Source organism: Cyprinodon tularosa, unplaced genomic scaffold (genome assembly GCF_016077235.1).
Source record: "Cyprinodon tularosa strain WSP-4 unplaced genomic scaffold, ASM1607723v1 ctg285, whole genome shotgun sequence".
In the NCBI taxonomy this organism is placed as follows: domain Eukaryota; kingdom Metazoa; phylum Chordata; class Actinopteri; order Cyprinodontiformes; family Cyprinodontidae; genus Cyprinodon; species Cyprinodon tularosa.
The window spans coordinates 496,942-522,896 of NW_024038991.1; the positions used below are offsets into that span (position 1 = coordinate 496,942).

General features: G+C 35.4%; 1 protein-coding gene across 1 annotated transcript in view; it reads left to right on the forward strand.

Annotated features, from left to right (window-relative positions):
- The window catches only part of cacna1ab (calcium channel, voltage-dependent, P/Q type, alpha 1A subunit, b), a 255,768-nt gene that overhangs the window by 128,789 nt on the left and 101,024 nt on the right, over positions 1–25,955 (forward strand). The window contains exons 6-15 of the mRNA XM_038290608.1: positions 15,093–15,184; positions 16,049–16,201; positions 16,946–17,133; positions 20,258–20,361; positions 20,489–20,604; positions 20,691–20,735; positions 21,009–21,101; positions 21,262–21,459; positions 24,398–24,510; positions 25,053–25,165. Coding sequence (XP_038146536.1) covers positions 15,093–15,184; positions 16,049–16,201; positions 16,946–17,133; positions 20,258–20,361; positions 20,489–20,604; positions 20,691–20,735; positions 21,009–21,101; positions 21,262–21,459; positions 24,398–24,510; positions 25,053–25,165 — 1,215 coding nt within the window. The remainder of the gene's footprint in view (positions 1–15,092; positions 15,185–16,048; positions 16,202–16,945; positions 17,134–20,257; positions 20,362–20,488; positions 20,605–20,690; positions 20,736–21,008; positions 21,102–21,261; positions 21,460–24,397; positions 24,511–25,052; positions 25,166–25,955) is intronic.

Sequence of the window (25,955 nt, forward strand, 5' to 3'; positions counted from 1 at the left end):
TGAGTCAGTGTTGCATCTGACCACGACACTAAATGACATCAGAACCTAGAACAGGTGGAAACAGGAACCTCTGACTCACAGCTGGGATAAATCACAAGTTATGCTTCCTTCAGCAGAAGCCCAGATTTGGCCCGTTTAAAATAGGTCTTAATAAACGACGTTTATCAGCTGCACTGCATCAAGCCATCATGCTAAACATAAACACAGTTGGGACTGAACCAGTAGTTATACTTCTCTGTTTAAGTGTCTTTATATTGGCTGTCAGGGAGTTAGTGAGGCATATTTAAATATACACACTGGTATGGAGTCATATATTTAAAACAAACTGGAAGGCTACCAGACAAAGGGAATTGGGTTCCAATAATCAAAGAAGAGAGGAAAACGTCTTTGTTGAAAGTTGTCCTTTTGCCATCACTTCCATTATCATTATTGCTCTGCAGTCATTTACAGCCTTATGACTCCTATAGTACACCCTGCAACTTAATGTCCTGCAGGGGATATGGTGCTTTCCACGTCACAGATTTTAAAGGTGTAAGCATTGTAGTGGTTATTTGATTGATGGCATTCAGAGAGGTCTGGAACGTATGGAAGAGTAGCATCATTTGTAGAGTGTGATATTTTATCGGTTTATTTATCTTTTCATAGTAAAACATCCAAGTGTTACATCATTTACACCATTAGTGTTTGGGAATGGAGTGTAGAATGGGGATTATTTAGAAGCAAAATTAGGTTAATGTAAGTATTGTAACAAAATTAATAGATATGACTTTTCTTCTACCTAGACGGTCACTGTCACCCAGACGGCTTTCCTGTCTTCATTTAAAGGTATAGTGGAGGATTTTCTTTTTTCGAGTGGATAGTTAAATTTAGTGGTCCTCCTAATCGTCAATCGTTCTGGTGATATGTCTACGTAAGGCCATCCTGCGTGCTCGTCCCCAGTTAGCTATCATGTGCACTTTCAGGTGTGTATGTGTGGTAAGCTACGGTTTCAGACAGTCATTGAAGCTCACCTTTCTCACCATAGGTTCTTTGAAAATGGCAGAGGGTCGTAAGAGAAAAAGGGTCCATGAAGTGTATGAGAAGAAAAGAAAGGCTTTAGAAGAGGTAGATATATCCCAGAATGTTTGCACTGAGAGCTCTCCTTGCAAAGCATTATGGGATTTGCTGTCACTCCAGCTCGCTGTCACAGTAGGTTCTCGCTACACGGCAGCAGCGACTAATAACAAAGATGGCACAGGCACTGCGCAGTAGAGGAGGAGTTATGTGACCAAAAGCGAGTGAAAAGTACTGATCATCTGTCTGAACTGTCAGTTAACTGAGTTCAGAATAAAGTCCACTATAGAGTCCCCGCTCTATATAGTGATTTAAGGATTTAGGGGTTAGGGCGAATGTTCGAACACAGTAAGCATGTAGGAGCTATGAGAACAGCAACTTTTAAACAGAGCGTGCAGAAGGAAAAATGGGCTTGTGCATGCTCTCACACGCGTTTAATAGGTGTTCCCTCTCTTGGGTGCAGGTACAGAGTTGTGCATGTACCTTTTTTTTTTAAGTAGAGAGGGGGGGTCTTTTTAAAAATTCACGAAAAATCCTCCACTATACCTTTAACCCTTAACCTTAACGATAGCCAAAATGTATCTTTTTTTCAGATTCAGAACTGTTGATGTATTCTTAAATCTATATGAGCCAACCCGCTGCTACTTTGGATTCTCTTAGATTCTCATGAATCTTAACTGCATTATTTGCTTCCAATTTCATTAATCCTTAATATTTTAGAGTTTAGTGTGAAATATTCCTCATGTCAATGTGAAACAGCTTCTGTTTGACGTTTGACTGCAATATTAAAACAAGCAGTTATTATCTCTATAGCTTATTAGACAAGGGGGAACTTTTTTGTGCCCAACATCTATGAGAACCAATGGCTTCTTGCAAGAATTACTCTAATTAACTAATAGCTTTAGCTCATTGGCTTTTACCCCATTTGAGCCGCAATTTTGATAAAAATTTGTTATTTGTCTTTTACTTAAATTTCGGATACAGTCCCATCAAATAGATTTGCTTAAGCCATCATTGCTGTCATTTAGTAACTTTCAAACTGGCAAGTTTGGCTCCAAATCCAAACCAAACAATCTCCAAGTCCAAATTTAGAGCAGAATAGCTTACTGTCTGTTTTAAGAAGGGTATCAGAAAGCCACAATTGAGGAGGCAGTAGCATTAGACCCTAAATAATTTTGTAAAAACATTTCTGTTTGTCCTTAAAACGTCTTCTTGACATCTGAAGACAATTAGATACCCACTAGTTTTAATTGAATAGATCTCTGATGTTTATTTGTATTCATCTAAAATATTAATAAGTAAATTTTAATAAAATCATAAAAAATAAATAGCTGGTATTGTTGCACTAGTTTTTGAAAGTTGATTTTTTTTTCTGTACCAATGGCAATCTGCCATATTTTCCACCATAATTTTTTTTCTATAAATGTTATCAAAATAAATAAGATAAATCTTCTTTGTGTGACATTGCTGTTGTTAAAAATAATAAGTAAAGGGGGTAATTAAGGCTTTAGATGGAAATGAATGGAAACGATAAGTCCAACTTTTTTAAATTTTGATAAGCAGCGAGAATGAAGCTGTGGACATTACAGACAAGTGGCTGATCTAGAAAAATGTCTGCTATTCAAATCTATGTGCTGACATTAAGAGTCCATTCAGAAATGCATACAAGCAATTTAAATATGTTTCTATTACCCTTAAAAAATACATGATGAATTCTAAAATTACTGTAGGTTTGTGGAAGAATTAGACATGCTTAGTGGACTGAAGTTGCTGGATGTATTTTCCTATGTTATTCTGTTACCACTTTAAGGCTAGTTCTAAAGTAAATGTCTAAACTTTGAGGCAGAATTCCCTTCACAAGGTTGTATTTAGTGATAATACTGGTAAGCAAATACCCTGCCATTTCCAAGGAATCGCAAAATGCATGCCACTTAAAAAAACAAATTTTTGTTAAAAGCCTACCTCAGTGTTTGGTGCTTTGTGCTCACCCACACACCCATGTCAACAGAAATAGTCACAGACAGAAAAACACCTACAGACAAATAATGTTAGGCCAACTGGTTGGTTAAGGTAAAAAGCATTTGGTGTTTGCCATGCGCTGCACATTAATAGGTACATTTGTTTTTGGAAGGCTGAACATCTCTTCAGCAAGATGTGATAAGCTTGAATGCAACTTAATTATATGATAAAAAGAATTGCACATATCATCAAATTAGAAAATAATCCCTTATTCTACAAGGGATGAGTAATAAAACAGTTATTACATGTAATATTCAGTTGATTCTTGTAATTATTATTCCGTTGATGCTCAATTAAACCTTGAAAATTAGGGCTGCAGGTCGATCTGTACATCTCACTGGGTCAATCTGATTGTTTCCATACTAAAGGGAGATATAAACATCACCTCCCAACATGGATAAAAGATCCAAAGAAATATGGGTGGGCTTTATTAGCCAAGAGGAAAAAGACAAAAAAAAAAGATATGAGGGAAGAAGAGAATAAAAATATAATATCATACATCTTAGCTTCAAGGATAATATGAAAAAAAATAAATACCAACAAATAAAGTTTAGATCAGACCAGATTGAAAAGACTATTCTAAACCCTGAATGGAATCTATGCCCAGCTGTGATATCAATATGCAGAAATATGGGAATTAAGGAACCTGTTAATTTTTATGATCACCAAAAATCTCCTCACTATTCCAGTTGGCCACACCTCCCACATCAGATGATTAAAGAGGACGAGAAATTAAAAAAAGAATGGAGAGAAAATGGTAACATTGTGTTTAGCTATGTTGAAGCTTGTAAGAAAGAGTCCATCAGCTGAGTGCTTGCATCCTGCTGACATCAGCAGTGATGTCCGGGCAAGAAAATCAACTAAGGGAAAAGAAAGAGAGAGGAAAGAGGAGTGGAGGCTAGAGAATATGTTCTTGTGAATGAGTGAGTGCTTATTTCTTTCCTCTACCTATCTTTGACAACTAGAAAACAAAGATCTATAGACTGTGGAGAGAACTACAATTGTAAGTAAAGTATATGAAGTGAGATAAGAAAGCAGTGTGGGGACTTAATGACATAAGGTACAAAAGTTTCACCTTTTCAGTGCCTCCCACCATCCCCTCTAAAATAGAATAAATAAATAAAAAATTAGGTTTACAACCGATGGAAAGGTATACCCAAAGGCACGCTTTTTTTTATTTGTTGACCAACGTCTTTCTTTGCTGACAGGTTCGTTGGCTTCCTGAAACACAGCAGTGAACTCCTCTAATGTGTGTGTCATATATTTCCATCATCTGTGGTCTAATTATTACATATGCGAGCATGTGAGTGTAAGGGTGTAAGAAGGGGGGTTAAATATTGAGGACTCAATGGGAGACAGTGACTGGACAGGAGCTCACACTGTGGTGACACATGGCTCTCCCACACAACTTCCACAGGATGCACTCATAGCCTATGTGCACACGCATACACGCACACGTACACAAGCATATAGAGCTCACGGACTGGTTATTGGCACAGTATTGCTCTGGTGTCTTGTATGTTTTCGGTCCATGTGCTGTTTTGGCCAATGGTGCTGACAGTGAAAAGATGGACAGACACACATAAAGTACACACGCTAAATATAATGGTCCAAACAGCAATCGCTCAGGCACTTCTTGTTCAGTATTGTTAAGTGATGATTCATCTAGCCATGCTAGTAGATTCCCACATACTGACGCCAAAATATGAAGACAAATGAATGTTTTTTGTTATTTTTTAAGTTTTAGAAATACATATGTGCCTTTAAACTACATATTATTATTCATTATATTGTTCCTTTCTGACTTTGTTTGTTGTAAAATGTCCAGGTATGTTACCTTTGACAAAATAATGTCTGCTAAATGATTGAATGATTATAAAGATGTTATTTTAATTTTGTGTAGTTTCTGGTAGAGTTGTTTTTGTTAGTTCTTTTACTATACTTTGGTATTTTGGGTATCATGTAGGTATCTGTTTGTTAAACTTGTTTAACAAACAGGTTTTGGACCAACAGAGCAGGTGCAATTAAATCCAATTTGTAGGTCAAATAGCTTGCATGTACTCTATAGCTCTGCTCACACACTTACACACTAGATCATAATTTATCTGGACTTCCAGGGCCTCTAATGACCCTACAGTAATCCTTAAGGTCTTGTAAATTTAGCAGTATGCTCAGTGTCAATGTCAATTGGGAAGTGTCATTAGTGCCTAATGTTACCTTCACGGCTGCTATCTTGGAATGATGAGTCAGTTTTTCTGTTTAAGGTCTTTTCCTTGTGACGCCATGAAGTGTTTGTAGTGGAATGCTCCATCCTGCTGCAAAGCATTTCAGCATCATGTTGTCATCTCTTTTTTTTTCACAGGCATTCTGTTCTCATGGCTGCAAGCTTTTTGCGTCTCAAGTTACCAAACTGGCAGTAAATGGGCTGAAATTATACAGTGCATTTCTAGTCTTATTTAGTACTTAAAGGGCTTTACACTAGAGCCACATTCATACAATCAAACTCACATATAAGAACATGCAGTATTCTTAGATCATATATGGATGTGCAGGTCAGTAGGAAATTTGATTTTAGGCAATGTGAACATTGACATGTGGAAGGAGGACCTTGAAATAGAACTTGAAACTTTTAAAATGCCGCTAAGCAACAGTTGCCGCTTTTTAAAAGAGGTAGTATCTAGGACAAAATTCTGCAAATGTAATGCACATAAACAGAAATTGGTTAACTTGTATTGTACAAGATTTTGTTTTTTTAGTGCTGCACAATATATCAAATTACAAGCATTGCATTCTTATAATGTGCAATATTGAAACATTAATATTTCAAAATGTTATTCACAATAGATATATCAAAACAAAACAATAGGAATGAGAAATTACTCATTGAATTGCATATAATAAGTCATTGTATCACTGACTTGTTAAATTGGTCTCAGGAAAGGTGAGGATTTGACCAGATGTTCTTCTTATATCTTGCCCAGAATCTTTCAAAGGTTCCTTCTTTAGTCCTAAAAGAGACTAAAGGCAGACTAAAGGTCAATTTCTTCATGTAATATATTTAATCTTTAATATCTTTCCAATGGCTGTAGCTTGAAGGGTCACTCTTTAACCAGCTTCTTGTAACTTCATTCTTTTGTGCAGTTATCAGAATCTTTAAAAAATATTTTAGATATTCAAATCTAAATACAGTATCGGGTATCCAGCTTAAAAAACTGCCTTGGAGGTAGGTTATTATATTTTTGGGCCAAACATGCAAAAATTCTACACAACAACAATATTTATTGTCTTTGTAGCAGACTTTCACTGCCTAAACTTGTATAATTTAAAGCTTAAAATAAGTAATAGTAAAACTGTCAGGAAGGAAAATGGGGAGATGTGGGTTTTGCCACATCACAACCTGATGCTTTCTTGATGTCTTGCTAATTTATCATAAATATTATGTTCCCACAGTTTCCTCTTTAACCCCGATAATGTTAACAGGAGGACGATGGATAATTAAATAGAGAGAAAATATTTGACACCACTCCTATCATTCAAATATTGAATTCTTAGACTTTTTTACTAACAAACACGTAAACACGATGTGTTTGCATCTGTGTCAGTGCTTGGCAAAACATTGTTCTTAAACAGCTTTGCTGTTGGCAAACAGGATAAGTGGTGCATAAGTGTGCAGAAGGTATGTTTGCCAGAATGCACCAGGACAGGCTGTGAGGTTCAAGGTAAGGGAGGTGTGCGTCTGTCTATCTCTGTGTGTGTGTGTGTGTGTGTGTGGGTGGGTGGCTTATGAAGGGCGTTTTGACGGGTTAAGAAAATCAATTGCCAGGAGACCCACTTCGTATCCCCGTTGCTGCAGCATTGCCGAGATTCCATCAATGAGCAGGGGTTGCGTTGCCCCGGCAACGGTTGTGAATGAGAGCAGATCGGTATCCGTGGAGACCCTGCAAAGAGAGGAATCACCGGTTACCATGGTAATGCTGTGAACAAGTGGAGACTGGCCAGAGTGAAGGTAGCAGGTGACCTCTGTGATCTTCATCAGGGCTCTCAATCATTTTCATCATCAAATATTTGCTCTTCATACGGACAGCAACTGAGGGAATTGAAATATTGGGAACAAGTGCTATGTTCCGTGTCTTGAATAAGTAACGAAAGAGACCTTACAGAAGTTTTACTGTGCCACAAGTAGTTCATATATGTACCACTCATAAGCTACTTAAAGTAATTAAATGTTTTTAACAAAGTAAATGGGTTACGGTATAATAAAATCAGCCTCACAGCTCATATCAAATGTATTTAATGTGTCTTATTCTTTTAACCATCTTAAATGACCAAAAAAGAATTTTTTTATAGTTCATTTTGAATGACCTAATTACAGGAAGGAAAATCACATCTAATAATACTACTGTTTGACTTAGCTGTAAAATGAAATAGGAAAAGTCTAAACTCTGAATACACCTTACTGGGTAAGACCTATTTATATTAAAATGGAGGTTTATAATACTGTAGGAAATTTGAAAAGGATTTGAACTTTGTGAATGAGTCAGAAAGCTAGCCAACAAGGTCAGATTAGGGGGCATGGCTATGGAAGAAAACTGTCAATGCAATAGAGCGTGCTCAAAAAAAAAATCAGAAGCCTTTAGCATGCATACGAACCATACAATTTAGTAGAGTTTTATGATGCAAAACAAGGACCAACCAGTTCCTAGTGACTAAGTTACTTGTTTATTTCTGGTATAAAAAGTCTGATTGTCTTAAATTGTTTTTAACCAGAACAGGTCATCTGAACAAAACCCTAATCAGAAATAGTTAACCTTCACTATCTTCAAAATATTTTTCTTCGTTACACGTTGTCTAACATTTACACTAGATTAATCACAAAGGGATATTGCATGTTTTAACAACTATTTGGCTTTTTTGACAAGTTCTTCTAGGTGTTGATAACAAGAAGGATCTTCTGCACTGCAAAAAGAATCTATAAGTAAACATTTCTTACATGAAGTGTATATACCCTTAATTTGTGGAATGTGGAATGAGTATATTTACTCTTAAAATACAATAATTAGATAATTAGCACTTGAAATAAGATTGCAATTTTTTTCTTATTTTAAATGTAAATTGTTTTCTTCATTTGGCATTTTGTTCATTTTACCTCCTAAATTCAGGAAAAAATATTATTTTAAGAAAGAAATTACTTATTGAGCTTTCAATTTTTTGCATTGTAGTGCACAAGATCTAGAGAAGCTTTTCAGTGGTCATTGTTGTTGAACATCTGTAGCATCTTGCTGTGCAAACACTGGAGGACTTAGTCTCCTTTAAGAAGTACATTCTCCTCTGTCCCTTCTGATAGACAGCTTCATAGTTGTGATTCCAGTTGAATTTGTTGTCAAGGTTAACACCATGATATTAATACTCATCCACTGGTATAAAACAAAGGTGTTTTTATATACAGCAGCTGACAAACTGTTTGAATGTTTTCAGTAAAGCAGAGACTGACTAAAATCACCAGTTATTGCTTCAAATTCTTTTGTAGCAATAACGGAACTGATGACATCACATGCAGTGTTGGCAACAGCAGAAAGTAGAAAGTAAAGCTACCAAAAGAACACTGGTGGGTGCGTCCATCTATCCATTGGATTGTAAGCACACAACATTTTTTATTTTTATTTTAAGACCTAGTGAGGGAAATGGCTATTTTAACCATAGAGTCAAATTTTACACATACGTAAAAAATCATGTACAACATATTGAGGGTCACAGTGTTTGTGTTTCTTTGCAGGGTTAATAGTTTGGTGTATCCCAGCAGAATGAGCCTCTGTCATCACCATCCAAACACTTTTTCTCAATGCAGAGAAAACATCTCCTTATTTCATCTCTTGAGTATCTCTGTTTGTCTGCTTCTGATTCTCTTATGAGTCTTAACGTCTCTCTGTCTCAGCAGTTGGATCTAACACGTTTGACACACAGGACTATCACTCCCTTTCAATCTGCTCACTCTTCTTCACGCTCTCTGTCTCTTAAGGGGATGTTGCCTTTCCTTCTTCACAGTTGGTATTTCATTAAGGACTTTATGCTGTTGTCTTCCAGAGACAGAGCTTCTCTGTGAGATATTGTGTTTATACGGTCTCTGTTATTAAAAAGGTTTAACTACACTAATCAAAAAAGGGAAAACATGCAACCATCTGCTATATTATTCAGCCTAGTGGTGATTCAAAGCCAGGTTTTATAAATAGAGAGAAATCAAACAAATGTTATTTAATGGACAAAAGACTGCTGTTATTACAAAATATTTCTCAAGGGCCATTTAGGCCTTTTGGGGACAATGGGTGTCACATTGTCGCTGCTTATTTTGTTTTTCAAAAAAGCCAGTGACGAATTTCCGGATTTCTTTTTTTTCTGTTAATGGAGATTTTGGTGAAAGCTTAAAGACATGAACTGCTATATGTTTTCTGTCTTCAGCAAGCAGTGAGCAGGAAGTCTGACCATTTTCAAAAGCACTGACAAGCTTTCAGACTCGGGAGGAAACTGTGTCCACAATCAGAGAAAGAAGATTGACTCCCCTCTGGGTCACCATTGAAAATAAGTCAAATGTCAAAAGCTTCTACTAAGCTCCCCCTAAATTGGGATATATAATCTGTAATGTTACGTTTCTTTAACTATACTAAAATGTATCCCTCCCTGCATTCACTTTTTGAAATTAAATTCAGTTTATTTATACAGCGCCAGTTCACCTTATATGTCATCTCAAGGAACCTTACAGACACAATTTAACCAGATCATTCAGTCTGATTGGTTCTAAGTTTTCTATCTAAGAACAACCAGCTGATTTCTTTGTCTTATTGAGCCAGCAATTCCTCTCCCCAAGCATGCTAGTAGTGACAGTGGAGAGGAAAACTAATTTCTAACCTCCAGCAGAACCAGGCTCAGTGTGAGAGGCCATCTGCCAAGGCTGACTGGGGTTCAAGGGGACAGAAGCAGACACACACAAAAAGCAGACATACAAAAGGTATCTGTTAACTAGCTCCACTAGTGGCCCTGTCCAGACAAGGTACAGCCAGAATGATGGGCTCCAAGTCAGTTAGCATGTGAGAGGATGAAACAGAGCACATACAGTCATAGTCAGAGAAACAGGACTACAATGAATCAAGGGCCAAACTCCAATATCTATAAACAAAGGTTTTGATGGCAGCAGCACAGCTGATGTTTCTCTCCAGGATGTTGTCACAGCCAACAGGAACAGACCAAATGAAGCTACCATGATGAGAAAAAGCAGAGAGCATAAAGTTAGTTTGAATTAACAAATGATACACTGAAGCAGAATGCTGACAAAATGGTCCATATGTCCTCCAGCACCCTAAGCCTGAAGGGGCAGAGTTTGGGCAGAGTTGCCAGTGCCCTAAAGTCCACTGACAATGCTGCATTGTCAGAAAATTTAACAGTCTCCCTCTGTGTTTTGGATTTAGCAGATGACTTTGGACCAGCAGGTTGAGGAGTCATGGATTTACACATAAAGGCAAAGCAACATTCAGCCTTCTAGGTTAAATCCCACATCAAAGAACCAATAATATGTCTGATCAGGTTTCATATTTGTTTTGAACAACAACTTTTTAGGGATGGCTCTGGTGTTCATAGGGACTCATTTAGTGACATATCCGAAACTTTCAAGTTAGGTAGGTGAGTTCTTGAGAAGAGTGGCCCACAGAGGGCATCATTTGGCACCAAGTGCTGTAAATTGACCAATTTACACTGCCATTTATATATATAGCTAAAAGTTATTTAACGTTAATTAATGTTGTTTTAAAAAAACAATTTCATGGTTACAAAGTTTGCCTGAAAGGTTCACAGGTAGGCCTTGCTACAGTAAGACAGATGTTTAAACTCTGCCTAATATTCCCTAATAAGAAGACCCTTTCAAAGGAAGTAATTTCTAAAGGAGGTTTTATCAGTTCCATAGATTGTATGCTTCTCCTTGGTTTCCATCATTTTTATCTCAATGCGTTGACTATTTTATTAAAATTTGGGGGGGCAAATGGCAAGGTTAAAAAAATAAAACTCTTGATTTATGAACAAATAAATCAGATATACCGTAGTACCTCTGATTTCACTGACAAAAAATATATAATGTTTTACTTTCAGATACCAAATATTTGCATTTAGGCCTAAAAACTGGAGATATTCTTTACGCGTTTCAGCTGTATATTTCCTGGCAAAATTTATTTCTACTGTTACCACATTACAAGATAATATTTTATATTTTTATTTTCCAGCAATATTAAAGCAGCACATTCAGGGGGCTGAAAAAGTTTGATCCTCAACTTAAATCAGAGACTTTCAAGAAACCAACCAACCTTTTCAAATCCAGCTTATACAATAAAACAAAAGCTAAAATCTAAAAAATAAAAGCGAGGAAACTTGCTGTATTTGTTCAGCCTCCTGTTATTGTCTCTCTCTACCCTTATGTGTCTCTATAGACTTTAACTTGTCTCGACATATTCTAGAAAAGGCAGTTTGTTTTTTAGGGAGCTTCTTACAGTTCATGCCTTTGCTTCATTTTAAACACCTTATATTTAATATATTAGACTCCTTTATTTAGACTGACCAGAAAGGGCTCTTTAGTTTTTTTTTATTTGCAGAGTGACTGCTGGTTTGAGGCTGAAAATATGTTGAGTGGCTGATTTATGGAGTGAAATGTGGAGTTTGAAGGTTATTCATTAGTCGGTAAATATTTGATCATTCACCTATTGTTTTCAATCCATTGCCATTTTGTTAAAGTTTATTTGTCACAATTCAATGTGAGATATTTTTTCGCCCAACTTCATTCAGGTTACATTTAGTTTTTCTGTCAAGTCTTTCATAAAGTATTGAAGAGCATACAAAAAGTGACAGTTATACCTCTAAATCACTTTATCTATTAGCCCAACCATGTTATTTATTCCATTTTTACTGAGGTAAACAACGCCTTTGTCGAGTTAATACATCTGTTTGTGAGTGGAGATGTTTTGATGAATTATGCTTCTCTGCCAGTTCATTTACTGCACCTCAAATCTTTTGACAACTTCAAACATAAACAGTCATAATAATAAATCAAACAAATCATAATGTTCATAGCCATAATCACAAGTCATTACTCGCCTTTATCTACTCTTTGTATTCTCTCAAAAATTTTTGAGAATACATTGTATTAGTCTCCCTGTCATTACATGATTCTCACACTTCCTTCTTATTTATGTATGTCCACTTATCCCTACCCATTTTTTTGTACAAATGCCAGTATACTCTCTGCTTCCATCTACTGGCCACCAATGTGCACTGTGGGCTGGTTCAGCTGTTGCTAGGGACAACTGCTTCTTGAAGATTTGAGTTCTCTGGGAGAGGGGGTTGGTTGCTAACCATGTAAGCTTTGCATGAAACCTAATCTGGGAGATACAGGATAAATATGCACTGAGGTGTTACTAAAAAGAACAGGATAAAAAGTTTAAAAAAAAAATCAATGTCCAATGCAAATCATGGTGCTTAAATAACTTAAGTTGTATTTAAAGGGATATTTGTACACAGAAAAAAAGCCTCTCAAAATGTCTTTAGAAAATCTCAATCAATCCAAGGTCACTTCAGACCAATGCATTTTGGGTTTTTTGCTGAGGTCTGTTTTGTCAAAGCTTGCAGTATGGTCTTTTTACTGTGGCTGTTAAAAATCCATTGAGGAAATGAGTGGCTTGGCTGCCAATGCTGTGTCTATTAATACATTACCTCTTACTGAAATTAGCAACAAACCTAAAGAAAGATGAACGAGGTTTGGGGTGCAAATAAATAGGAAATTAAAACAAAATGACTGAAAACTTATGAAATTAAGCAAAGTTTCTTTCAGTGCTTAAAACAGCATTGGGTGTTTGTTTGTTTTTAATACTCTTTTGTGTTTATTGTATTTCCACATTTCCATGTACTGACTTATAAACTTGTAGAATTAAAGCACATTATCAGTAAGGCACATAGCAAGCAATGTGCAAATGTCCAGTTTTCTGCATTAGGAAATACTATTCAAAAGCTTTATATTAAACAATTAAAAATGACTATTTACTGTTTAAGTTCAGCTTAAAAAATGTATTTAGTTAGTCTTTTGCTGTGTCTTATAACAATAGATCTTCAACTTGTGCTTTTTTATGTGGTATTTGCATAAACCCTAATGGTGTTTTGAAGAAGTATTTATAAACCAAAATGCATTTATTTAGGGTTTAATATACTTACCGTAGTTGCAAAGTGGCTTAAAAGGTTAGATGGTTTTAACATGTTAAAAGTTCTAAACAGTGGGGTGAAAATTTGTCCTAATGGTCGTATTTGATGGAGACTGTCTGATGCGTATTGAGGATCAGTCGTTGTCCTCTTAGAGATACCATGAGCCTCTGTGATGGTTTGCTAGGTAATGTCTTACTTGCCTACTTTAAACTTCATATGGATAGTCATGTTCTTGCAGGTTTGCTAAAAAAAATGACAGTTTAAGTAACTTTGAACTATGCAGTTGTAAAATTAAAAAAACAAGAACAAGATCAATGGGCACAGATGCTTTTCCATAACTATACAGTTTGTCTAAATATGATTGCGCCAGATCTTCAAATTACCTCAGACAATCTAAAGATACATGTACAGATGTACTGATTATCTTGAGGTGATAAAATGTTTACATACTAGCCTCTGTGTGAGTTTTTTTTTTTTTTTTTTCTGTATTGGCATTTTAGGGTTAGGAAATGCATGGATGATGCAACTTGACTCATTGGAGTTGCAGCAAAAATGGACTCTTAGGCTCCTACCTGGATATTTCTTTAGGGTTTTTTAGGGTTTTTTACTTCTCAAAGTGATTCACAAGACTTTCCCTGACCCATCAAAGTGATTTCGTTGACTAAGGTTTAAAAGTGAATGAATATAAATGGCCATGTAAAAACAAGGCATCAGCAGGTCTGTATACAAAGTACAAAAGCTGACACACCCCAACAAACTGCTCTTTCTACTGAAATAGTAAAATCATTGTAAAAACTGCAGTATTTACACAAATTTAGACTTCTGCTTCTACCTTAATAATTTTACATAGAAGCTTTAGCCCTTGTGTGTATTTCATTTTCTAAAATAAGTAACCTGTTAGTGACCAGCATGCAGATTAGTAGTGATTAATATGAAAAAAAATGAAGAATCGAATTTTCCGTCTTTCCCTCCCCCTCCAATTTAGATCCATGTATATGAAATATAAAGTATATTTGAGGTGCAGGTATTAGTTGGTATCTATTTTTCCTACATTTCTTTCTTTCTATGATGTTTTAGAGAGTCAGCATCACTGAAATAAAGCTGGTCCGGACTATGTTACAAATTTGCCAAAAATACATCCAGCAGTTGCTATGGACACTGGTAGGGTATGAAAAATATTTTTTGAAAGCATTTTAAAATTTGCTGAAATAATAATATTAAGATAATAATTAATATAAAGACGGAATATAAATGTTAAGCGGTAAACAATCATGATGAAATAATTTATTAATCACAAATAAACTAAGGATAAATTTAATACCTTTTTAAATTTTCATGGGGGAAAAAAGAAGAAACAAAATTGATTTTAACAACAAGAAATTTGTAGATGAAATGGTCAAAAGTAAAGCTCTTAAGGCTTATGTCCTAAACTTAATGTGGATGCAGTATTTTAAATTATCTGCACACCAGGCCTTTACCTCTATACTAACTTTTATACAAGAAGACCATCAGAGATGGCTTTATGGAGGTTTGCATTTTCAACTACAGCTAATATATTGTTTCAAGAATATGTATTAATTGCTAAATTTAACAGTATAGGGAATTAGGAACTTCCAGTTCTGGATTGTCAATTAGAAAATAAATGCCACCTTCATGGGTGAGAGAAATATTCCAGATAAGTTGTAGGAAAAAACAAAACAATACCTTTTTTTGTTAGTAGTACCGAATAAACTGAACAATTGTATCAAATGTGGTTCTCTGGTCAAGTAACTTATGTACTTTTTTTGTCTCTGTAGGATTCTGTCATCTGTTGGGTCACAACTTGATCTGAGGACACTTCGAGCTGTCAGGGTGCTTCGGCCTCTTAAACTGGTGTCTGGAATTCCCAGTGAGTTGAGATGGATTTTATTATTTTATCTAAGAAAAAACAAACACCTGCCGCTATCTTTTTGTTTTCTTAATAAAGAATAATGTTTTAATTTTCCCATCCAGAATAGACAGTACACAAATTGTAAGAAATTCCTACATGTATTTTAGCAGTTTGGTAAATTTAGGTTTCGTTTGATCCACCAGGGTATTTCCTTATCATTAGTTAAATGTATTGTTAAAGATATTCTTGAATCTTTTAAAAGACCCTCCCTCTCCACTTAAAAAAAAAAATGCACGAGCATGCAAGAGAGCATTTCTCCTTGTGCACACTCTCAGTTTAAAAGTTGCTGTTCTCATAGCTCATACAAGCTTACTGTGCGGGAAGGTCCACCCTAACCCCTAAATTCCTCAATCACTACATAGAGCAGGGACTATATAGTGGACTTCATAATGAACTCGGTTAATTGACACTTTTTCTCTTACAACCCTCGGCCATTTTCAAAGAATCGCTGTGAGAAAGGTGAGCTTCAATGACAGGCTGAAACTGTAGCTCACCACACATATACGTCTGAAAGTGCGTATGCGCAGAAAAAGATAGCTAACCGAGGATGAGCACGTAGGACAACCTTACGCACACATATCACCAGAAATGTGATGACCACTTATTTAGCTGATCCACCCGGAAATGTCCCGGAAATGTCCTCTATACCTTTAAGCATTAGAAAGTGGAGACAGACTTAAATATGACTAGGTAAGTGACTTAGTATTTAGCAATAAAAGTCAGCGTAATATAGCACAGCTAACCAAGAAGATTTTTACACATTTCAGCTTCTTTTTTGTTGTTGTTTCAAGCTTCCTCTGAGTGTGTTGCATTGTCCTCCAGGTCTGCAAGTGGTCCTAAAGTCCATAATGAAGGCCATGATCCCCTTGCTTCAGATTGGCCTGCTGTTGTTCGTGGCTATCCTTATGTTCGCCATCATTGGCTTGGAGTTCTACATGGGCAAATTCCATACAACATGCTATGATCAAGTTACACGTAAGGATAAAGCAAAAATAATGATGACTGTATGAGCTGCCAGCAAAACGGTAAAAGACTTGGCCACATCCTTTGTATTTTTGGTCATATGTAAAAAAATTAAAATGAAACAGACCAGCAGGTGAGATTCTGTTGCATCTGTTTACTGAACTTGTCAGGATACAGTGATTGTAGAGGAATTTTTGCCTACTCCTCTTTTCCGAATTGTTTTAATTAGGCCTCATGAATGAGTTTTCAAGTATGACCCATCTGTATAAAGTCAGGCCACACAACTTAAATATGACTTTTTCATTTTGTTGTTCTTTTTCTGAGACATTGAGAAGTGGACCTGTTTGGTTTGTTTTTATTATTGTATTGTGGTCAAATTTGAACTCAATTGAGTTTTAGCTCACTTTATGACAGGATCTTCACCTTTAGCTAATAAATAGTAACTGTGCATCAGTTATGACATTCACCCTGGTCTTTTGGGCTATCACGCTACCACCATGTCTTTTTGTAAATTCTTTATTAGTTACATGTCAGATGTTATTATTCTCTCATCATACACACTGTTTACTCTTCCTTATCCTTTGAATATTTCCTTAAAATCCTTGAGAAAATTAGTAAGTTTAAATGTTGTCTTTGCTTTTTTCTTACCTCCTATGGGAGTCATTGTTGTGCTTTCAGGGTATTTTTGAAGGTAATTGTGTTGTTTCATTTTTAATTGTTAATCAACATCTTCTTTGTCCAATTCTCTCTAATTAGGAGAGATAGTGGAGGAACGTCCGTGTGGTAACCATACTCCTTCCAGGCTGTGCCCCAATGGTTCAAAATGTGATTCTGGCTGGATTGGACCAAACTATGGCATCACCCAGTTTGACAACATCCTGTTCGCTGTTCTCACAGTCTTCCAGTGCATCACAATGGAAGGATGGACAGACATGCTCTACTACGTATGTCCAACAAAATCAAAGCTATACTATCATTTCAATTTACAAAACTACTGTAAAAGTAATGAAAAAGAAAAAACTTGTCAGGTACTTCTTCGATTTTGAACAGGCAGCCAAGTTTTATTTTCCAATTATTTATTTTTTATATATATTTTTTAACTCTTCTTTTAATCAAACTGTCCAGCAGTTGAATATGTCATCTAGTGGTGAAATTGGGGATATTTCACTCAAATGAACATGGCAACTAGCACCCCACTGCCTCAAGCACAAATTGGTAAATTATGTGTCAAAAAGCCTCAATATGCAGGTGTAACCATGTCACCCAAAGTGAAGGAAGTTTCTACAAGCTGGCATTTACTGTGATAAAAAGCCAACATTTACTGCGGCGTTAAGCCCATGTAAACCAACAATTCTGTACCAACAAGATCTGCATATGTTTATACAATCTACTTTTATAGATTCTATGGTAACAAGCAACACTGTCCAATTAAACTTAATGAAGAAATTTTGCTTTACACTAATTTAGGTTGTACCGTTCACTTGTCAAGGAGAAACATCGTAACTTTCGTGTCTCTTGTAATATCTTTTCCTTCAGCAGCATTTCTGCACTTTAGTGCAATTTTTTTCCCTTGTCGGCTTCTGTACTTTCAAGATGGTAGGCTGTCATGGCGCTTTGCAAAGAGGCGACCAGCCTTACATTCATCCTATTATTTAATACTTTACTTTTGAACATGTATCTGATCATTTGAGGAGGTAATAACTCACCAATAATAATGCCAATTTAAATACTGTACAGTCATCAATTTGAGGCAGACACTGTTACACAGTGTCCCCATATAACATAATAATAATAATATATTGGGACATATTTGTCGTCGTGTTAAATCTACAGAATCCTAAATACGCTAAAAAAATCTGGTCCCTTCCACAAAAGATTCAAGAAAGTTGTGACTTCCAAATTAATTACAAATTTCAGGTTTTTTCCATTAACAAATATTTTAAATCTACTGAATAATCTTGCAATAGTTTTCAGCTATCCTCACATTATTTATACCACTATTTCAGATTTCACACTATAGTGCAGAACTTTTGGGTTTGGGTTTGATTTTCTATCTCTAATGATAATTCAGCTTTAAGTAGTCTAGATTAAAACAATGCTTAAATACTTTTCCTCCAATTTTCTCTCCTATTCATCATGAATGACCTCTTCCCATCTGCCCTTTCCTTGCTTTTTGAGATCTCTCGAGGCCTCTTTCTCTCTTTAGGTCTCTATTCTGGTCTGTCTATATTTAACATCTTTTCTGATGGATGAAGCCTGACTTCCACACTCACACATGCAGTCAGGAGGAAACCAATGAAAGTTTAATAGCCATGTGGCAGCTGGTATTGTGCCATCTGGATAAAGATAAACCTGACACATGTACACATCCCACAGCCAGTCAGCGACCAGGTGACAGAATAGTGTTATGGAAAGATAATATTGACTGTCCTTTATCTGATTGGTAGTTAAGTTTGTTTACTGGTAGAGACAAAAGCAAGACACAGCTTTTGTTTTCTCAATAATCAACCCAGTACATCAAGCACATTTAAATGGAAGATTAGCTGCAACATGATATTGCTCAGAGATTTTGGTTCATATATTTTTTTGTGAATTCAAACAGATGGCACCTGCTTTCAGGTTAGCCTTTCTGAACAAAAGGTTCCTTCTTAACAAATATCAAATATATATATATTTTTTTATTTACTTACATCTTATCACTTAAACAACTCTCTTTCATTTAATAGTCTTAAGATCCCTTGATTAACGGTGGCCCAGATGAGTCAGGTCAAAAACAAAAGCCACAAAAAAGTATATAAATGATGCATGAGAAGAAATCACATACATGGTGCTTAAAACATGTTTGAAATTTCATCTTTAATTTTGTGAAATCTGTTTTAAAAACATGATTAAAACATCCCAAGGTGGATGTGAAATTAAACATGTTTGGTTGGCTTAAACTCTTCAGTGCTAGATTGTACCCAAACAAATAGGGTATAAAATGGTCAAACCTGCTAATATAGAAGTTGATAATATATGATGTTTTATGTGAGACCAATTAAATTACATCTTCTATGGGAAACTGGAAAATATGTCCCATGTAAAACCTCAGGAATTGGATATGAAATTTAAATACAGTACACACCATGTGTGAAACCCACTGGATTACACCTCACATTTGTAGCCAACTGAAATACATAATATAATGTGAAACCTGTGAAATTAAATGTCCCATCTGAACCCAGAGTAATTGCCTGTTTCACATGAAAGCCCTGGAAATGTATATCTGATGTGTAGCTGATAGAATGATGTGCCCCATGTAAAAACTATTCAATAATATGACCATCTACTGGATAACATTTCTTACCTAAAACCCATTAAATTAACCTGTTAAATTGCATGTCTTACTCTAAAACCGTTTCAGTTTTTGTCCATATGAAACTCCATTAGTTAGATTTGATATATATCATATAAATCCATGGGAGTAGAAGTTATCTCTGCTTTAAAACATGAACCAATCATTCTTGCTATTAAACAATATTAAACAATGGAAGTCCCTCTGAAAAAGTGTAACACAAGTGCACAATTATTTGTTATTGTTAGGTCAATCATTTCTTTTAGGAGCAGAGGTACTGACATATGGTAGCTTGTGAGTGTAACCGCTCACAATAATATGATAAAAGAAAGCACATTTTTAAATCATCTTCTGCACCTTATATTAGTGATTAACATGGCTTGTGCACCTGGCTTTACCAAATATTCACAATCTTTGGTTTTGTTAATCATGACATGTCTGGACATATAATATGAAAAACTATTTTTTGAACCTCTTTCAGCTCTTATTGTTAATGTGAATTTAGTTTCGGACCTCACTGATAATAAAACCTACACACTAACCTGATAATTGCTGGTCACCTCTTAGGGTTTTTTTTTTTTGCTACATTTCTTGAAAGTGTGTATCTGAACCATGCTAGACTAAGATAGTCTAGGTAAGTTTCTTTAAATATTTTGACAGTATTTGAGCAAACGCTGTCTCAAAGTGGTGAAGAGCAACTGATGTGACGCACTGATGTGACCTGTCTCTTGCAGAGCAATGACGTAGAGGGCAGCATGTGGAACTGGATGTATTACATCCCCCTTATCATCATTGGCTCCTTCTTTATGCTCAACCTGGTGCTGGGTGTACTTTCAGGGTATCGTTTGAGCTTTTTCTTACTTATTTCACTTTGCTTCTTTACATTTAAGAATGTGTTTACATGCACACTTTGGAATATCGTGATGATTAGAGCAACTAGGAACATAAAGTAAATGTTCCCACAGTGAATTTGCCAAAGAGAGGGAACGGGTGGAAAACAGGAGTGAGTTCCTGAAGCTGAGGCGACAGCAGCAGATCGAGAGAGAGCTTAATGGATATTTGGAGTGGATCTGCAAAGCAGGTCAGTTCATGCTTAAAAACACATTGCTCCTGATAGACAAAACTCAAGGATCTACGTTTACATCTATCGGCCATTTTATTTTACAGAGGAGGTAATTCTGGCAGAAGAAGATGCCACCGGAAACTTTGATGGTAAACACAAGTCTGTCTTTGACAGTCTTTGTCTTTGGGGTGGGGGGGCAACAGAACTGTATAAAGAACCACAATTGGTAATATTTGTTCAACTTTTATTTATTTAATCTCCAAAAGTTGGTATATAACTGAATGTGTTGTTTCAGTGGCAATATGAGGAGTAATTCAAATGTGAAAATTAATAAATCAGCAAAGGTACTTTAGCACTTTAGACTGACCTCTCAGAAATTAATGGATATAAAAGACATTTTGCCTTTTTTTGTGTCTTTCTAGGTTCGAGACGAAGGCCAACTATCAAAACCAGAAATAACAAAACAGAGCTGCTAAATCAAGAGGAAGGAGAAGACAACATAGGAGATGCAGTAGGTAAGAAAGTTTGAAAAATGTATGATTGATTAAAGATGTCGATAAACTTTAAAAAATAGAAGCAAATCAGCCTTCCAAAAAGTTTTCTTCTTTTTTTTCTTCTGGATATTATGCTCCTTATTTTTAAACTGTGGGTGATGTATTGCCTTCTTGCCTATAGGCTTCGCTCGCTCTAGCATTAAGAGCGGTAAGGACGGCTCTAACTACAGCAAAAAAGAGCGCCGATTGCGATTCTTCATCAGGAAGATAGTGAAGACACAGGCTTTCTATTGGACAGTGCTCTGCCTTGTGGGCCTCAACACCATCTGTGTGGCCGTGGTGCATTACGACCAGCCGGAGCTTCTTTCCGACTTTCTCTGTGAGTAAATACAAAGACTGGTTCTAATCTACACTGGTGCAAATCCACAAGTCGCAGTATGAAAAAAAACTTTTCCACTGTTATACTACAGTAAAAACCAAACAGTTGCTTTTCCCTGTATTGCAAAACTGAGCAGTAATTATACTTCTCACATATCTCTTATCGTGTGTTTTACAAATAGGGCTTAGGATTACTTACGGTTTGAAGGTCAGGGAGGAGACGAACCAGTCAATGGGGAGGAGATAAATGAAAATATTTGTCACATTCTCCAAAATGTGCAATTTATCAAACAACGCAGAGTCTACACCTTATGAACAAAGGACATTCTTTTGAGGACCAGAATGTTCACATTTTGGACAAAGAAGACAGGTGGTTTGAAAGGGGTGTGAAGGAAGCCATTTATGTAAAGAGAGAAAAACCAACATTAAACAGATGTGGTGGACTCCAGCTCTCAAAAACCTGCAACGCAGCGATAGAGTTGATTCCTTCCCGCTATCATAATCTATAAAATACAACAATGAATAGCTGTAATTTGTTAATAAAGTTTTCAAATCAATTCAGAGACAAATTAATGTGCGGAACTAATACAATGAATATGATTAAAACATTTTTTTTTACATACAGTATATATCCTTCAGAAGGTTTGCTTTCCTAAAAAAAGATGCAAAGGTGTTTGCATTTGGAATTTAGCAGAAAGCGTGTGCAAACCATTTTTTGCCAGTGTTTTTAAGCAATATTCAGATCATATTTAATGACCAAACTGCATAAATTTGTGCAACTGTAAATATTTATAACGTGCAAAAACAATATTCCTAATTGTAAACTCAACAGTTTTGGGGTCTGTTCTAGTACTCCTGAGAGTCAGGTGCAAACAGACATGCAAAAATATTATTTTTTTAAACATGCAAAAATATTATTATTGTTGCTACAAAGAAGGCTTTGGTGCGATGACAGAAGATAGAGACGGTCTGTGCACATGCAAATATAATTAGAGAATCAGAAATAACAATATTAAAAGAATATTAATAAATACAAAATGTCTATATACATTAATGCAGCAGAAAATCTGAAATCTCTTTATCCAACTAAACCATATTAAAGAAAAATACTAAAATATTTCCACATTTTTTAAAAGGTTTTATCTCTTCACAACAGGAATGTTGTTGCTGAGCAACACAGAGACACACAAAGATACACAACCATGCACAACCTCACCTTTCTGTTATGGCCACCCTTAAACTATCTGTATAGAATGCAAACTGCTAATTTTATGGGCGGAACTAAACTGGTTTTTACATCTTAACCAGCAACATGCCCACTTATTGCACGTTCTAACAAAATAACACATGCAGTTTAACTCCCATATTTGGTAGTTTTAATGATTAGACTTAAAAACTAAAATTTAGAGAAACATAAAGATAAATCTTAGCCTTGATTTAAAACCACGGTCAGTGTGTATTGACCAATCCTAAAAAATAACTGAAATAATTAAACATTCTGTCAACCAACAATTTACCATAATATCTGATCAAATTTGACTCATTTTAATTAGCACAGAATTTATTTTTTATAAGTGAAACTAAATTATCTCCAACTGTGTTCAAAAGTGTCTATCATAACATTTTTCGTGAGTTTGTGTTATATAAGTTATTTGAATATAGAAAGTGGTTTATTAAGTTACAATAATCTGAGCTTCCTTTGTTATGATGTAAACTACCATTACTGAAAACGATCTGAAAATCTGAAGATATAATTTATTATTCTACACAAAATGAAACCATAATGCAGAAGCAACACAAAAATTCACCTGTAATCGATCTACAGAGCCTCATGTTGATAGACTGTACCTCAAGGACAGTCTATGAGAATTTTATAATTGAATCACAGAATTACAAAGTAACAAGAAATGTAACAGGAATTCCACTTATTTTTAATGTTGTGAATCTAAAAAAGAAATTAGTGTTTATAAAGTGACTGCCTTTGTTTCTTAGTTTTTATTTTTTTACCGAAATGATCTACACCCAACTGATATGATGTTCTATTCTTACCCAAACCATCAGCATATCACATTATATTACGCTCCTTTTGCATTTAAATAAAAAAAAATTGTTTGTGTTTAAGCACAGATACTAACTTAAGCACCTTTTTGTACACTTGAACTGTAAAAACATAGTTTTCATAGAAAAACTGTTTGCTTTAATATTGATTCCAAGTTTTTCCACTTTATGTTTCAAAGTTTGCTTTCTCTACCTGCAAACATAACTTCACTTTTCTATGCATCTTTTTGGGATAAAGCTCAACAATTTACAACATTCACAACATTTTGCACCTTTCTTTATACTTTCATTTTGCATATCATAGCTTAGACCATTTTACACTTTTTAGTCTATTAGTTATTTTTTATTGTTTTGATATAATCTAACTCCTAAAATGTACCTCTTAGCTAATTTAATAGATCAACAAAAAATATAAATAAATAAAAAAAATTGTTTTGCCACTTTTTCAACTGTAGCTGAGGTCTACCATATTATTTATCCTTTTAATGTCAGAGATATGTTGGTATTGACATAAAAAGCGACACTCAGCAGAATCACCTTGTTGTCTCTGGCTGCTGTCCAGCATCATTAGCATATGAAGCTGTACAGTACTTCCTCATGGAGTCCATTCATCACCGCACTGTCATACACACTTCCACTCAAGCCACAATTGACTTCTACTCCTTTCAGTCTCTGCGTCTCACACATACATACTAGTCTCTGACTGTAATTTATACCATTCCTACATTTATTCTTGCTTGTTCTAATATTATCTTACATTTACAGTATGTTTCTATGGTACTGGTTTATAAAAATTCTCTCCTCCTTAACTTCTTCCTCTTTTTCACTCTTAATGTTTTCCTATCCTCTCTCCTTCCTTTTCCCGTTCTTCCCTCCTGCAGTCTATGCAGAGTTCATATTCCTCGGTTTGTTCATGTCTGAGATGCTGATCAAGATGTATGGTCTGGGCATCCAGCCCTACTTCCACTCGTCATTTAACTGCTTCGACTGTGTGGTGAGTGCTCCAGCATTTTCACAAACCTACACAAAAGCCATGACTTCATAAAAAATAAAAGTAAAAAAAGACTGTGAATTTTAAACCAATCCGACTTGAATTTTGTGAATTAATTCTCGCAAGTAGTGTTGCAAAACAGTGTAGTAGTTTATTTTATTTTTGAAATTACAAAGCAAATGAACTAGTAAATGCTCTCTTCACTTTCTAAGATGTCTTGAGCTACTTGAACTGTTACCTTGACTATTTTAATAGATCCCCTTTAAGCCTCCTACAATTCCACAAACAAGATTAAAATAGTTATGTTCTTGCTGTGCGAGTAAAGTATGGTTTCAGTGTACACAACTATTATTCTCTGTTTCTTTTGCAAAAGTAATACATTTGGTACATTTGAATCACAAATGAGGTTTTGGAAAAGTGTAGCATAGGGAGACTTTTGGGTTTATATGGCTAAAACACTGCTGATTTATCCTCTCTGCAGCCTGCACTAAATAACCACAGTGGAAATGTATGTTTGCTTGTTTTTTGTGTGTGTGGGATTACAGGTAATTGTTGGCAGCATCTTTGAGGTTGTGTGGTCCACCATAAAACCAGGCACGTCATTCGGCATCAGTGTGTTACGAGCTCTCAGGCTGCTGCGCATCTTTAAAGTTACCAAGTAGGTCTCGCTCCTTTTTTTAAACTTCATTCTGCAAACAAAACATCACTGTGATGCTGGAGATACTTACAGTATAAGATCAGTTGTAATCACGGTATTTATGTCATTTTAGCTCTTATTCGGCTATTTCTTTTGGAAAATTTACAAATGTTTTTGGCTCATATTACACTGAATGGTGCATATATTATATCGAATGGTGCATGGAATCCTAATTTTGGTTTCTGGGAGCATAAGAAAGAAACAGTTTTTTCTGAAGCAATAAGTCTTGAGTTTAATAGCCTGTTTTCATTTCATAGCAATACGTAAATAATATTTTCTTTTATTTGAGATTCCAAATCTCCAAATCCAAACCTTTTAAAAGTTTAAGAGACACTAGGAGACACTTTCCTATGGTGGTTTTATAAAGGGCTATGGAAGCGCAGACCTTGACTTTACCTACCCAAAATGTTTAACCTTTACTATCTTTAGATTATAAAACAGATTGCATTGAAATTTTGAAGTCTTAAAGTCTAAATGATACAAGCTAAGTGTCATACTAGGAGAGTAAAAACCAAAAACAAATATCAGACTGAAGTAAAAGCTAAAATAAATAAAAGATACCACAAGTATTACAGGTTTATTTTAGGAAAGAGTAAATATTAGAAAACAAAAAAAAAAGTGACAGGATGAGGAGAAGAAGCTGGGAAGGTTACAGAAACTTGCTGGAGAGACGATGCTATTAAGGCCAAAACATCATGGGAAAGTAATGTGTCAAAGTGTTCTTTAGTTATGAAATATTCAATTTAAAGAA